The sequence below is a fragment of the Aphanomyces invadans genome (assembly GCF_000520115.1).
Source record: "Aphanomyces invadans strain NJM9701 unplaced genomic scaffold supercont1.9, whole genome shotgun sequence".
NCBI lineage: Eukaryota > Oomycota > Saprolegniomycetes > Saprolegniales > Verrucalvaceae > Aphanomyces > Aphanomyces invadans.
Window position 1 is genome coordinate 1,270,494 of NW_008580154.1, and position 15,038 is coordinate 1,285,531.

The following is a 15,038-nucleotide window of genomic DNA, read 5'->3' on the forward strand; positions in this document are numbered from 1 at the left end:
CCTCTTCCCGTCGATTCCATACTCGCGGCCGTATCAGCCAACAGAATCGTGTTGAGTTGTCGTCTGATTGTGATTGTATTGATTTTTATAACAATTGTTATACCCGAATTCAAAAGTGACAAGGCATGAGAACGACCAGTTATAATACACATTGCGAATCCGACATACGCCACACCTTTGGTGCTGCACGTACACGGCCATATGAAGACGTGACGCGTCGTGACCAAACAATTCACCGAGATGTCGAGTTGTCGACGTGCAGTACGGTCGCTGGGAGGCCAACCGACGTGGAAATACGGTGACCGACCTTGCTACCGCGGTGTGTAAACTGAAGCTCTCCTCGACGTTCCCGATCTCCTCTCTAGATCAATGCGGTTGAAATACACTCGATCTCGCGGGGCTCTCCCGTCTGCGACCCGAACGAACGCGGGTTCGGAACATCACTCGCTCAACGCGAGATCCCGTGTACCAAGCAATGCAATTGGCACATGTGGTGCACGTTGCTTATTGCTTTAGGGAAACCAACGTGAGGCGTCATGTCGAGGAATTCACCCACAAGTGGGCCACACAGTTTATCCCAATGGCCCAGTACCTGAACGTCATTGTCCCAACACTCCAGATTTTTCTCAAGGTTTGTCCGCGTCCAATATTCAAAATTCATGTTGAAGAAAGAAAAATTGAAATGGTCAAATGGACGAAGTTCACCATTTCAGTGAAGTTTGAGGATTTTTCAAGCCGCTCAAAACGACGACTCGTCATAGAACTGATGTTGTCGAAGGACAATTTCAACATATCTCGTGGGTATAGACGTCAAAAATCAATAGGTGGGGAAATACTGGGAATAACCCACACCACATCAGAGACGGGACACGTGGTGGTGTTACGAGCGGCGAAGCTCCCCGACCTTTCGGTGGTTGCTCGATTGCGTTGGCCTTGCCGATCGTGGCGTGATCTCCATGCCTCGGACGTGTCCACTGGCTACATCAAAATGCCTCAGCTATCACGAGTTGAGCGAGATGAGTTGCCGTGACAAGATGCGTGGATGTACGCAATGTTTTGCAATCCGCGCACAAGGCGAAACGGCGCCAGCCCAACGCCCATTAGCGTTGAGCATAATACCTCGACAGTGACCGCAAGCTTTATCGGTTCCATTCATCAATCGTGCCCCGCGCATGACAGCTGTGCGCCAGAATCCGCATGTGCCATCATCCCAATTCGACTGCCGCGTCGACGGTGGTCGCGACGAAGTGACGATCAACTGGACATTCATTGTGCCGAAAATATGGACAACTCAATTGTAGATCGACCATTCCGGGCATGTTTAGAGCCCTTCGACACGACCGCGCCGACGGATGACCTCGATCCAGTACCTAAATCACAGTGTTCACGATCGGTCAGCTCCTCGTCAAGGTCATACTTAGGAATATACATACCCATCGGGGTCCAAGATGAACGCAAGGCCCTTCATGCGGCCGTCGTCAGGCTTCTTCTGAAACTTAACGCCCAATTCGTCCCACACTGCACACGACTCATACACGTCGTCGACCATGATGGCCAAGTGGCCAAAGCCACGATGGGGCTCCACGTTCCCATTGTTGTACTTGAAATCGTCGCCCAGGGACTCGGTTCCGTCAAAGTGACGTAGTTCCACCACCGTCCCCAACTGATTCTGGAGTCGTTCGTCCGAAAGCTTGTCCGAGGTCGTGGTGCCCAAAAAGTACGACGTGAACTTGTCTTTCTCGTTGCGCTGGGTGCTCAAGAGCGAGAACCCAATCATTTGCTGGTAAAAGGCCAAGCTTGCTTCGGGGTCCTTCACTCGCAACGTTGTGTGGTGCCACGACACCTTGGCATCCTTGTCGGCGTTGGTGCAGCGTTCTGCCACTTGGATCTCGTACCCATCGGGGTCGTGCGTGATCAGAGTCTTGTCGAAAGCATCCACGCTGTGTCCGTGCGATTCAAGAGACGATTTCATGGAAGGCAAGCCGCCAGACGGCACAGCAAATCCGAGTTGACAAAACCCGACCGGGGGCGTGTTGCCAGAGTGATACGCAAACGAAGGGTTCGACTCCGTGCCGTGGTTGTGTGTAAGTTCTAGAGTGCAACCATACTCACCTGCATTGATATACGACGCATTCTTGAGGTTGTCAGGAAGTTGGGACGTTGGCAAGGACACCAAGAAGTACAAGCTAAAGTCGGAAAAATGGGCTTGATGGGCAAGCGTCAGTTGGAAATGCCTCTCGTAGAACGCCAGGCTCTTCTGCGGGTCCTTCACACGGATCATCGTTTGGTTGAACGACACATTGCGAAGGACTTGGGCGAGGCGATGGGTCCTCGTCATCCAGAAATCAAGAATGGCGTCTTCGTCCCACAGTGAAAGACGAGACGACAGGTGAGAACCCAAATCGCAGTTTTGCTGCAATGTATAATGAACCAGTGCTCCTGATATTGATAAATTCTATTAAAAGAACAACTTGTTGAAGACATGAACAAATATATGCAACGTAGTCCTTTAGATCCGCCGTTTTGGGAATAAGCATCTCAAGTCATTAAAATATACATAATCTACTTGCAGTATTAAGAAAAGTACGTCATTGTTGGTGGATGCGGCAAAATGTGCTGTGTGCACGACCTCATTGCTGCATGGCACCGCGAACAACCTCGTCAGGATGATGAAACAAATTCGTGTGCGTCGTTGCAGCCACGCGCCGTGCTGCTTAACTTTATCGCACGTTATAGACGGTCCTGGCTGGAGAAGAAATCCAACGTCGCTAGAATCGTTTGCTTGGCGCCGGCGGCATACGTTGCATCTTTCTCCGGCCAGCATCCCATTTGCCAGGGCGAAAATGCTTCAATCAGTTGAAACAAGCGTTGTCGGGAGTCGAGTTCAGCAGGGTTTGGATACACAAAGGACGGGACGTAGTCGTACACGTGGCGGTCTCCGAACGAGACGTCGCCCCATTCCTTCCACATGGGCATAGCACCACACCATTCCCAGTCCAAAATGCCCACGATCACACCATGGTCCACGAGCATGTTGCGAAATGCAAAGTCGCCGTGAAAGAGAACCACTGGACACTCCGACATAGAGCTCAGATAGGCCTTGACAATCGCAGTGGCGGCAGGGATGTACTCGCGCAGTGCTTCCAAAGCCATGTTTGTGGTCGCCTTTAGAACTTGGCTGTCAAACTTGTGCTGTAGCCACTCGCGTTCCGAGTTAAAGGGGCCATACCCTTCAAAGAATGGCCCGAGCACCGGAGTCGTGTTGTCGGGATGGTCAAATATCCACCCTCCAATGCGGTCGAAGCGGTGGTTTTGCAATTCCGTGTGGATTTTATGAATTTGGGCACCAATTGCGGCGCGCTCGTCGTCGTTGGCAGCATCCCACACCGCATCCAGCATCGTCCCTTTCATCTTCACCATCAGCATCCATCGAACACGAAGCACAGGGTCAACTTCTGCATTGTACCCGATCAAGGCTGGTACGGGAATGTCCACTTTGTAATGAGCTAGAGCCGCCAGGCCAGCCGCTTCGGCGATGATTTTCGATGCGGGCCATGTGTCCTTAGTCACACGCAGGACGTATTCACAGCCGTCGGCCGTGGTCAACGAAAAGCACCGATTGTTCCAGCCAACAGCGATGGCTTCCACCTGCACGACTTGAGACAACTTTGGAAGCTTGCGTCGGACGAGTGCGTCAGCTGTCGACGGCGTCATGTCCACCTCGACGTAGTGCGGTGAGTTGGGTTCGGCCATGCTGTTTCGCCAATGCTCAAAGTGCCACGATAAACAGATGATCATCATTCCGCCCACATCATCTCACTGTCAGGGGAATTCTTAAGGAAAGATCGCGGAGCCTAGGAGCGCACGGCCATCGTCTAAGATCTACCTCGACGAGGCGATGAGGACGCGCCCTCTTCCAACACACAGAACAACGACGGCAGGGGTCTCGAGCCTATCTCGGCGGCGTTGTCAGGCCAGCTGGTCGCGCTGACATATCGAGACCTAACGAGCCAATCAGATCGCGGATTCAAGACCTGGATTATTATAACCGGATGTCCGGATATTTCCGGGATTAGGAGTCAGTTGGCTGCGCCATCGAAAGCACCGGGGCGAGGTTCCAGCATGGGGTTCTTCTCGGGCTGGCGGAAGGAGAAGGAAGATGTGAACACGCTGAGCCTAGTGCGCATGGAGCGCCTATACGACGAAATGCAGAAACGAAAGAACGGTGACATGAGCTCCGCTGATCGAACTGCGTCGTACATGAACAGCAACAGTCGCGGTGGACGAAGCACGGCGATCGCACCACCACCACCCACGGATCTGCAAGCGACATCAGGAACCAATGCTGTGCCTGACGTCGTAGCAACCACTCCGTCGCCACAAGACTTGTCTGCGCACACGCGCGAATTGGACGCTACGTTGTTTTACCGGGCGAGCTGTCGATTTCTAGACCCCACCCTCGAGCAACTCTACCAAGAGTACTGTCAGGTGGAATGGTACGTCCGCGCACGAAACACGGTGATGGTCATGATGATGTTGCACATCGTGTTCTTCATCGTGACGTCGATGAAGTCGTCGAGTGCCGAAGATTTGCTACCCAAGGACTTCAACCGCGCCGAGGAATGGGTGCAATGGGCGTATTTTTTTGCGGCCGTCCCGTTCGTCGCGTGGGTCGACGAGGACAGTCCGTTTCGCCGGCGATGGAAGGTCGCCGTCACGCTGACCTTACTCACTTTTATCTGCGGCACTCAGGTATATCCCCACGGACCATGCTTGTACTCACGCGCCGCATGCAGATGTGGCTTGGCTACCAAGGCAGTGCCTCCACCACCGAGTTCCTCAAGTTGCTGGCGAGCCAGCCCACTGCAAGCAGCAACGCGTCCACATGTAACCGGACGGCGTACTCTGAGCTCAATTTGGAGCAGACGAACAAAAACCTCCTGAGCGCATTCGTCGCGCTCGCCGCCATCTTCCTCATCCTGATCGGGTCGACACTGGCCGTGGTGATTCGGCTGGACTTTCCCCAGGTCGTTTTTCTCCTGCTGACAACGTCGACGTCGCTCGGCATGGTCCTCCACCTCTATAGCCTCTCCGTCCAAGCTGTGATCCTCGTGAGCTACGCAACTCCCGGTTTCCTCCTCTGCATGGCGTGCTACCACTCGGACCGGTCCGCGCGCCGATCCTTTCTCGCCAAAATTCACGTTGAGAAGGAGAACGCCGACCTCCAGTTCACCCTGAACCGGGCCGAGAAGGCCCTCATGAACGACTCCGCCTGTGATGCCGAGACCCACGCCGTCCGCCAAGTGCTCAAGTCGAAACACTTGGAAATGATTCAAATTCCGTTTGCCGACCTCAAGTTTGAAAAAATCATCGGCCGCGGCGCGAGTGGCGAAGTCATCAAGGTACTGTCCGCCCCGAAAGTGACTAGCACCCTCATGGCGACGGATGTAGGCGAGCTACTTGGGAACTGCCGTCGTATGCAAACGCATGCGACGCGACGCGATCACGCTGCCGTCGATCCAGCGCTTCCGCGAAGAGATCGAACTGATGTCGTGCTTGCGCCACCCGAACATCGTTCAGTTTATCGGGGCGTCGTGGGACAATTGCTCCAACGTGTGCATGGTCCTCGAGTACATGGAACACGGCGACATGCACAGCGTCCTGCACTCGGCCATCGGTCGGTCCTTTGTCTGGAGCGACCCGCTGCTCAAGATGGCCGTCGGCGCCGTCTCTGGCATGCTCTATTTGCACTCTCAAGGTACTGCACTTCCGCATGAAAGCGACTGTTGTCTCATACAGCGCGGAATAGAACCGCCAGTCGTGCACCGCGACTTGAAGAGCGTCAACCTGCTATGCTCGGCCACGTTCGGTTGCAAAGTCAGCGACTTTGGGCTGTCCAGGCGCTACAAAAAGGACCTGGATGCCCTCACGACAGTGGTGGGGACGCCCTTCTGGCTCGCACCGGAAGTGATCCGCAATGAAAAATACGGCATTTCCGCTGACATCTACTCGTTTGGGATCGTCCTCGTACGTAAACCAGTCGCGTTGGTGCTCTTCATCGGTGGTTTTGTAGACCGAACTCGAGACACGCCAAACGCCGTACCACGATATCGACCAGACCGGACTCAAGGTCATGCTACGTGTAGCCAAAGACGGCCTGCGGCCGTCGTTGCCGCCGACGTGCCTGCCGCGACGCCGACAGTTGATCCAAGACTGCCTCCTCGATCACCCCGGTAGCCGTCCGACATTCCTTGAAGTCCTGCATCGGCTGCAAGGCGAAGTGCGCGAGGAAATTGAAGCAGACGCCGAGAAACTCGCGATCGACCGCCGCGCCCTCCTCCGGACCAAAGCCATGAAACGCGAACAGTCGGTGCGCCGGTTGGATCAGTTGTAGGACCACATATGACAATAATTTATCACGTATTCAAGCGGTGTCACGCGTCGCGGATGGCGCCGATCTGCGGCACGCATTGCCCATTCAGAAACAGCACAGGCAGGGACCAGGACCCTACAGACACATTTGGGTGGGTGAAGCTGCGACGAGCTCGGTTCTACCCGACTTTTCCTCGAGCACGACCTGAATCTCCCGCAATATCTCCGAATGCTCGATTTGATCCAAGTTGACGATGCAGCGGCTAACGCGCCGCGACCGGCGAACAACGTCGGCCACGACACACCCAAACTCCTCGGTGGAGTTCTCGACAAAGAGCACGACACTGTACTGCCGCAAGCGGGAGTCTATGAATTCCTGTGCTTTGACCTGCTCTGGAGTTGGACAGGGAGAGAGAAGACTCGTCAGATAGTGCCAGACGGAGTCGCCATTGCTGCATGCAAGCATCTTCGCGGTCCTGTCAAACTGTCCCGAGCCGACAACGGTACAATGGGACGTGGCGCCAAAGTGATGCCAACGGTCACATCCTGGTTGCAAAGAGGCATGGTAATGTGTGCACAGTATGTGTACGTCCTGTACGTCAAGTCACACTGTGTGATGAAGCAGAAACAAGGAATAAGGTGGGCATGGTCCTGGCGTTGAAGACGGCACCACCACGGCGGCAGAGAGGACCATGAGCATGAGCCGCGCTCCTGACCTATCGAACTTTACGAAGAACAGGCGTACTTTAATGGAACACGAAGGTTGGACGAAAAGATCCACCGACTTCAACCCCGATCCACACTCCATGGGATAGATAGATGTGAGAGCGAAATATTTCCTTCACAATGGTGTTCGCTTGTGCAGAAACAAAGCCATACCACGTACGAATGCTAAGAGCATAAGCTCTTACGCGCCACGAATCCAGCGACCTCGTCGAACGTCGGGGTCGATGACAAGTTGGCACGTTTTTCGCGAAAACGACTGCGAAGTACTAGTACAACCAACAAGGTTGTCATAGGAGCAAGCACTACGCTTGTCACTTGGATTTGAATACAAAAATACTCAAGGTAGCCCCGAAGGGCACGGCTGGCGCAATGGATAGCGTATCAAACTTCGAATCTGGGGGTTGCGGGTTCGAGTCCCGCGTCGTGTACAAGTTTCACAGCTATATACCAGCTCGAAATCTTTTGTTTTCTGGCAACATAGCTGCAAAATGATTGCAAGACAGGCATTCCATTCGCATCAGTAGTGCTTTTTGGAGCTCTCGTGCTTGCGTGCTTCTCCCATCGCGCTGCGCGGTCGATGCCATCTCATGTTTTCATATATATTGATTGAATGGTCTTGTGCAAAGACGTGGCGGTGCGTACCTGCCAGAACGTATGTGTCTCAATCGCACTTAAATGAACTAGTGATGTGGAGGATATCCCCCACATTCTGCGACGTCATTTAGAAATTCGATCGATCCCCATGAGCCACCTGGACCAACTCAAGCAACTGACGACCGTCGTCGCCGACACGGGCGACTTCGCCTCCATTGCCAAGTACCAACCGGAAGATGCCACGACGAACCCGTCGCTTCTCTTCAAGGCCGCGCAAATGCCCCAGTATGCCGAATTGGTCCATGGTGCCGTTGCTTACGGTAAGGAATTGACCGGCGTGACGGAGGAAGAACGTTTGGGGCACATCATCGATCAATTGAGCGTGAACTTTGGTCGCAAGATCTTGGAAATCGTGCCTGGTTACGTATCCACGGAAGTCGACGCGCGCTTGAGCTTTGACACGGAAGGCACGATCGAACGCGCCCATCGCATCATTGGCATGTACAAGGCGGCGGGCATCGGCAAGGAGCGCATCTTGATCAAAATCGCGTCTACTTGGGAAGGTATCCAAGCGTGCAAGAAGCTCCAGGAAGAAGGTATCCAATGCAACATGACGTTGTTGTTCGGATTTCCTCAAGCCGTCGCTTGCGCGGAAGCCCATGCGACCTTGATCTCTCCCTTTGTCGGCCGCATCATGGACTGGTACAAAGCCAAGACGGGCAAGACGTACACCGCCGTGGAAGACCCTGGTGTCCAATCTGTCACGCGCATCTACAACCACTACAAGAAGCACGGGTACAAGACTATCGTGATGGGCGCTAGCTTCCGCAACACTGGCGAAGTCTTGGAATTGGCCGGCTGCGACCGCTTGACCATCTCCCCCAACCTCTTGGAAGAGTTGGCGAACGCAACCGGACCCGTCGTCAAGCGCCTCGACGTTGAAAGTGCCGCTCACAACTACAACCACCCCAAGGTGACTTTCACCGAGAAGGAATACCGCTTCGCCATGAACGAAGATGCTATGGCGACCGAAAAGTTGTCGGAAGGTATCCGTGGCTTCGTCGCCGACATCATCAAGTTGGAAGAGATCTTGAAGGCCAAGCTGCAATAACTAGCTGCACGGACGTGGGTGGCGCGCACGTGCACGACGCTCCACTGAGATAATGAATATTTTGCCTATAAGGAAAGCTGGGTCTTGCCAGAGGAATCGCCGCCGAGGACAGAACCATGGAAGAAGATGGAGTGGAAGTAGATTCGGGGCGACAAGATGCACGTCACATTAGCCGCGAGATGCTGGCTAACTTGACCGAAATACCCCATGAGCGCCTTGGTGGAAGCGGCGACGGTGGTGTGCCTGCGGGAGCGATCGACGACAGGTACATGGGAGGTGTTGCTCGGCCAGAGCGAAGTGAAGAACTGGCTGCGATCGACGCCCGACACCACCGTCATCATGCGGTACCCAGGAGAATGGAAGTTTCCTGGTGGAAGTCAGGACGTCGACGACGAATCCCTCCAGCAAACAGCCATCAGGGAGTTGCGTGAAGAGTTCCTCGGAATCGACCCGACGGAAACACCGATGTTGCGTTGGTTGAGCACACGCACGACGTTGCCCGTCCAAGGCAAGCGGTTTCGGATGCACAACTTTGTCGCGCTGAGCGATGAGAACGTGTGGTTGAACGATGTTCGACTCGTCGACCGCGTGAACGGTCGGCTCGCCGACAAGCGGCGGGCATTTGCCCATGCCTTGGACGACGGGTCGTTCTGGTCGATGGATACCGCTGCCAAGGAAGCGATCTCCCCGGAGGTTCACAGGGTACAGTGGTTCCCCATCTCGACCGCCATCGACCTCATGGAGCCTGGGCACCGTCAGCATGTAAATGAGTTTCAAGCGACGGAGTTTGCCGCGCACGGCGTCGTCAGCCGCGATCCCATGTACCAAACGATGAAGACGTTGGAGCGTGTGTCGATGCTGTCTCGCGACGACATTGTCGAACTCGGCCAGAAGAAGACGTCCAGAGTGTGACCGCATTAAGTTATTGGCTGCTTAGACCAAGCTGTGGCCATTCGAGTCGACGATCAAGTACCCCAACGCATACAGCATCTTGAGCGTCGCTTCAGCGGTTTTCACGTCAAAGTCCTTTTCCGCCTCGGTGAGAAACACGTACGGCACCAAGCATGGGTGCTTCTTAGACTTGTCGTCGCGCACTTGGCCGTAAGTCCACCCTTCGTCCATGCGGCCCTTAGACCACACTTCGTGCGCGTTTTCAGCCAGCAGATCCATTAAACGACGCAAACTTGCGGGGAAAATCACCGCGGACGTGTCCACGGGTTGTGGCGTGTATATCTACAAGTGTGGCGTGTGTTCGAAATAATTCCACCCACAACTTTTCAGTACCTGCCCCGAGCGACCGTACGGAATCGAATGCGACACATCGCGAAACGAAAACGACCGGCCCATCGACACAGCAGCCTTCGGACTGTGCCCACCCTTGTCGGATGTCGCACTGTTGGAATGCGTCAACGTGCGCAAGATGCCGTCAGCTCCGCGGCGGCCACGCGCGACATTGTACTTCATCGCGACAATCGTCTTTATTGTCTCCATGGACGTGCGAAAGTCAAAGATCTGTTCCTCCTTTGTCATTTCCTTGTACGGAATCAAGTTGGGATGGTGCTTGAGCTTGTCGTCGCGACGCGGACCCCACTTCCATCCTTGCTCGATGCGCTCGATGGCCCATATGTCGTGGCAGTTTTCCGCCAGCAGATCACCCAACGCCAACAAGCTTGCGCTCAACTAAGTAGAATATACAACCACCAACAGTTCATCGCGTGGACAATCCAGTTCCATAGCTTACCTCGACGCTGCTCGTGTCCACAGGGTTTGGCACGTAATCATGGCCTTCTTTCTCGCGCGACGGCATGTCGATCAACGAGTTCCGGAAGCGGTACATGACCAGCGCTGCTTCATGACGGACTTCCTCTTGGCTGTATTCTCGACTGCGTTTCTCCTTTCGAAAGTACAAATCCAGCAAGCGATTTAACTCATCAAAGCGCAGCGTCGACTTTCCACGCTTCCGCTCGTCCGTGAGCAGTTGGTACAGATGGTAGTCGTCGACAATCTTGGACTCGTACGGGTCCCACCACTTTGTTGCACGAAGGATGCCGTGGCGGAGTTCGCGGAATGTCACCTTGACGACATGGAACAGAAACAGTTGCCACGGCAGTTTGAGCTTCTCGCCACCAACCAACTCCATCACCTCTTCGTTGTGCTCACTGGGCAGCACGACGCACTCGACGCTCAGCCCGCCATGGCTGACAACCCGAAGAAGCGTCTGTTGGCCCAAGATGGCATCGCCTTCGAGGCGGATCATAATGCCTTTCGGCAGCATCGTCTTGATCGTGTTGTGATCAAAGTTCTCCGAAAGCGGAATGTACCGCGTGCGATGGGGGTCCACGTCATGCGTGCGCGTGTTGGTCTTGACAAACACGAGCTTCTGGTCAAACTTCATGCCGAAGCGGAGGAGCGCAATGATGCGCCACACGACACCGCGGAACAGTTTCTTGGCGCGGTTTCTCGTGAGTTCCTTGTCGACCAAGTTGGTCGAAATAAGGCGGACAGTTTGGTTTGGTCGCAGGTGGATAGTGCCTGAGTTGGTCAGGTCGACGGTCGGCGAGCACGCACTAAGGAACTCGCGCAACCGGGTGATGATATCGTATTCGACATCGTCTTCGTCGTTCCCGACGTCCTTTGCACTCTCGTAAAACTCGGACAGGATCGCGACAAACATGTTGACCATCACTTGAAGCACGAGCACTACGAACGTGACGAAGAACACGGGTGCCAGACGTGGGTTCGCTTGCTGTAGGCGGTCGTACGACAGATCGCCAGCAAGCATGTGGAAGCACGTCGCGAACGATGTTGAGACGGAAGAAAACTCTTGAAGGTCAAAGCCAAAGGCAAAACTGCCCATCGTCGAGTACGACAGGAAAATCAGCAAAAAGATCACCATGTACCCCATCAAGTCCTTGAGCGCCATACCGAGTACTTGCCACAGCAGGTTCAGCGTCGAGTTCATGCGTAAAAACTTGAATATCTTGAACAGCGAAAAGGCCGACGAAAGCGCGGCAAAGTCGCTCAGCTGGAGAAACGTGTCGAGAAGGTGAAGTAGCTGGCTGTGGATTGCGTTGGCGTCGTGCGGTACGGCCACCATCACCCGTACCGTGTGTCCTGACTGAGTGTAGTACACGTACGTGTAAAACAGAGTGCTCACGAGCAGAAAGAGATGCGCGAGTTCAAACAAGTTCCACCCGTGGAGTGTCAAGTACGACGTCAGACCCATTTTGTTGACTTCGGCCATTTCACTTCGAATGTACGTCACAACAAACGCGCACACGCCGAGCCACAGGTATACACGAACGTCGAGGGCCCACCATTTCGACGTAGCAGATGACCCTTCGACGCCCATTACTCGGAGATTCGCGCTTTGGCTAAAGTGCTTCATGTGGCCTGACGGGTTGATCAGAAATTCATGCGACGCCACCGTGAATACGTGCGTGGATGGATTCACCACGACAAACTCGAGCGATACAGCACGCGTGGCCACATCCATCCATGAATCGGACATGAGGTCGTCAATGTCGTCGACTTGGTGGCTGCACAAGTCCAGGACATATCCACCAGAGCCAAAACTCTGTGTCTGGCTTGCGTACCACGAGTTGTGGCCGGGAATCCACGGCGCCAGGTCATCAGACCACGTGTAATTGCGGGTTTTGCCAACAATCGGCGAAGTGTCTTCGTTGTCGCTCGTAAGAGCAGGAAAACACGTGGTAGGTTCACCAAACATGAACGAAAACTGACACGGTTCGGGCTTCACGCGAATCTGGCGCATGAGCAGCCCGCCCACGCGAGTCCACGGCTGAAATGATGGGGCCTTGGGATGGGTTGGCGTATCGTGTGGTGGTGCATGATGACCTGAAACGCAGATGCGGCCTTTCAAATGCGCGGCAAACGTGTATATATCCTGCGGAGATTGAATCGAGCACGCGTCCGGCACAGAACACGTCAAGTCGACCGTGACGTCGCTTTGTTGGAACGATCCGTGGAACGGCAGGCCGGACAAGAGCTGGAAAAACAGCGTCAAGAACATGCAGTATACGACGAGCTCTTCGTAAAATTCAGAGCGCTTGACCTCCTTGAACTGAGCGCTCAAGATGCGTAAATCCAGCTTCTTCTTCTCGAGAAACAGACCATTGATCGCGGCGTGGTTGGACGTCCCGTTGACGTTGAGTTTCATGTGGGTGGATGCACGCTTCGAGTAAATTACTTGTTTCGCAACATCTGCCATGGACTTAGATGAGGACGGCGGTGAAGTAGCTCCCGGGGACTTTTCGTCGTCGTCGTTCGTGTTCAGGGGATCTCGACGATTGACTTTGCTGCACTTCACTTGGGTGCGCACGTCGTCCCATCGACTCGACATCTTTCGGACACCTTTCCTGCCCAAGGATCGTTCTTTCCTTGGTGGTAGCGGAGTTGGAGGAGTTGATTTCGATGCTTTTTTTACGGCTGAGTCGCTGGACAGGGTCCGCATTGCGGAGACATCACCTGCAGCACTAGAACTTCGTGTGTACAGGCTATGAGAACGCCGTGGGAGCAGCAATTGACCGGCACTACGTGACCGAGTACGACGGACCCGCCCATTTCCAATGGAAGAAGCCCGAGATCTCGCCTCTTCGATGTCAATCATCGCCTCGAGGTCCTCTCGTGTGAGCATTTCGCATTCCTCTTCATCCTTTGGGGTTTCTTTCTCGAACACGTCTTCATGAAGTAATTCCGCGACATTTCCTTCGTCCAAAGAGTTCACTTCGTCGTGATTTCGTCGCTTCGGCGCCGCTGGGGGCCGCTTCATCGGCGTCTGTCTTTGTCTCGCGCCGAAATGACAAGAATCCACGGAGACCCCCACCGAGATTCCGGATAAATATGCTTTATCCGAACTGGCAAACTCTTTTTTCTCCAGATGGCGACTGGATATTTTTTTGCATCGTCCGAGGAATCTGCATACTAGTATTTGTATCGCGTCAGTAGAACGAACGCAATGCACCCAAAACATGAAAATTTTAAAAATTTACCAATTAAAGCGTAATACGTTTGCCAAAATGTGTCGTGGGCCACCCCACCAACACGGCATGCGTTTAGACTCACAGTCCGCTCGGCACGAAACGCTACCGACATGGACTATACACACATACATGTAAATCAAACAGCGTCATTGCGGTAAACTTTACCCAAGAAAGCAGTGGCGCCGTTGAAGCTCGCGAATGCACCAGCACGAACGAAATTCACCAGTGTGTGGGTAAAACACAATTGCTAGGAACTTGAAGCCAAAACATACATTCCCAACTGCATTGAGAACCAACACAAATTGAGTTTGGCGGGGGCGATGGCCACGTAGACATGCGAAGCGTTGCCGTCGGCGAAGTTGGTTGGCGAATACGAAGGATGAGCGCAAAGTCGAGTAGCAGGGAGGACATTTGCACGGGATGCGTGAACAAAGGTCGCCGAATAGTCACACTGAACGGGTTGTTCGCATTGGAAGTGTCCTCACCAATGATTGGTCAATTTGAAATTGGGATACTGTATAGTGTATATAGTTTTAGACACCCACGGGGCAATTATCCGTAATGTGAAATTTCGGATAATTGGAAATCATTGGGGGCAGCCCAAGTTCAAAAATAAGGAGTGGATCAATATAAAACGTTAGGGGTATCAGACAACAAAGGAAAACATTTAAAAATATGTCATACAAATGGTAAGATAATACATTATCTACAACAAAACAATTTCAGCTGAGCTGATAGCATCGATGGCGTCAATATCCTGAGCTGGATCAATGGTCTCTTCGACGGCAGAGTCAGCTATCAAATCAGCAATGTCACTGACGTCCAGACTGTCTCCCGGCAGAACGACCTCAACGACAGCGCCGTCGATGAGCTGGCACTTGCGAAACCCATTCAAAATCACGCTTTCAGGTACCGCGTTCCACGCCCCAGTAATCCACTCAACCATTGTAGTTCTCGATGGACCCACGAGCTTGAGGTTACGGTTGGCGGCCTTGCTGTTCCGGAGCTGGCGCCTGATTTCCGCAAGCCAACGACCCCGCAGGTTCGACTTAAGAGGGCGAATCCAAGCGACATCGGCTGGTTGACAGCACCAGGTAAAACGCGGTGGTACACGCACCAGAATGACGTTGATGGACTCCGCGTAGGCAATGACATCATCCGTGAAGTGCGCACTGAAGTCGTCCCACAAGAGGATGACTCTCTTGTCGAGCCCGCCTTCTCGACGAGCGAAA

General features: G+C 53.8%; 7 protein-coding genes and 1 non-coding gene across 9 annotated transcripts; 4 read left to right on the forward strand and 4 right to left on the reverse strand.

Moving 5' to 3' along the window:
* Window positions 1-1,248: 1,248 nt before the first annotated feature.
* H310_05562 (lactoylglutathione lyase) lies at window positions 1,249-2,413 on the reverse strand. Its single transcript, XM_008870305.1, has 2 exons — window positions 1,434-2,413; window positions 1,249-1,370 (listed from the first exon to the last, which is right to left on the reverse strand). The coding sequence occupies exons 1-2, from the start codon at window positions 2,336-2,338 to the stop codon at window positions 1,322-1,324; spliced, it is 954 nt and encodes a 317-aa protein (XP_008868527.1). The 5' UTR covers window positions 2,339-2,413; the 3' UTR covers window positions 1,249-1,321.
* Window positions 2,414-2,672: 259 nt separating this feature from the next.
* On the reverse strand, window positions 2,673-3,762 carry H310_05563 (hypothetical protein). The gene is made up of 2 exons (XM_008870306.1): window positions 3,467-3,762; window positions 2,673-3,404 (listed from the first exon to the last, which is right to left on the reverse strand). Exon 2 carries the CDS (start codon window positions 3,397-3,399, stop codon window positions 2,731-2,733), a length of 669 nt encoding a protein of 222 aa, XP_008868528.1. The 5' UTR covers window positions 3,400-3,404; window positions 3,467-3,762; the 3' UTR covers window positions 2,673-2,730.
* A 323-nt stretch (window positions 3,763-4,085) lies between these two features.
* On the forward strand, window positions 4,086-6,510 carry H310_05564. 2 transcript variants are annotated; one of them, XM_008870307.1, is made up of 5 exons: window positions 4,086-4,752; window positions 4,797-5,402; window positions 5,452-5,758; window positions 5,810-6,027; window positions 6,074-6,510. In XM_008870307.1, exons 1-5 carry the CDS (start codon window positions 4,123-4,125, stop codon window positions 6,392-6,394), a joined length of 2,082 nt encoding a protein of 693 aa, XP_008868529.1. In that variant the 5' UTR covers window positions 4,086-4,122; the 3' UTR covers window positions 6,395-6,510. The 2 variants fall into 2 exon arrangements, with proteins under 2 accessions (XP_008868529.1, XP_008868530.1); XM_008870308.1 differs by having other exon boundaries at window positions 5,810-6,510.
* On the reverse strand, window positions 6,428-6,838 carry H310_05565 (hypothetical protein; the record flags this gene model as incomplete). The annotated part of the gene is made up of 2 exons (XM_008870309.1): window positions 6,428-6,508; window positions 6,556-6,838. 2 exons carry the CDS (start codon window positions 6,836-6,838, stop codon window positions 6,435-6,437), a joined length of 357 nt encoding a protein of 118 aa, XP_008868531.1. The 3' UTR covers window positions 6,428-6,434.
* Window positions 6,839-7,453: 615 nt separating this feature from the next.
* On the forward strand, window positions 7,454-7,526 carry H310_05566. Its single transcript has one exon. It is a non-coding gene; the product is annotated as a tRNA-Arg (tRNA).
* A 288-nt stretch (window positions 7,527-7,814) lies between these two features.
* Window positions 7,815-8,905, forward strand: H310_05567 (transaldolase). Its single transcript, XM_008870310.1, has one exon. It carries the CDS (start codon window positions 7,841-7,843, stop codon window positions 8,801-8,803), a length of 963 nt encoding a protein of 320 aa, XP_008868532.1. The 5' UTR covers window positions 7,815-7,840; the 3' UTR covers window positions 8,804-8,905.
* A 105-nt stretch (window positions 8,906-9,010) lies between these two features.
* On the forward strand, window positions 9,011-9,962 carry H310_05568 (hypothetical protein; the record flags this gene model as incomplete). The annotated part of the gene is made up of 1 exon (XM_008870311.1): window positions 9,011-9,962. One exon carries the CDS (start codon window positions 9,011-9,013, stop codon window positions 9,713-9,715), a length of 705 nt encoding a protein of 234 aa, XP_008868533.1. The 3' UTR covers window positions 9,716-9,962.
* H310_05569 (hypothetical protein) lies at window positions 9,703-13,610 on the reverse strand. Its single transcript, XM_008870312.1, has 3 exons — window positions 10,545-13,610; window positions 10,088-10,483; window positions 9,703-10,036 (listed from the first exon to the last, which is right to left on the reverse strand). The coding sequence occupies exons 1-3, from the start codon at window positions 13,593-13,595 to the stop codon at window positions 9,737-9,739; spliced, it is 3,747 nt and encodes a 1,248-aa protein (XP_008868534.1). The 5' UTR covers window positions 13,596-13,610; the 3' UTR covers window positions 9,703-9,736.
* Window positions 13,611-15,038: the final 1,428 nt, after the last annotated feature.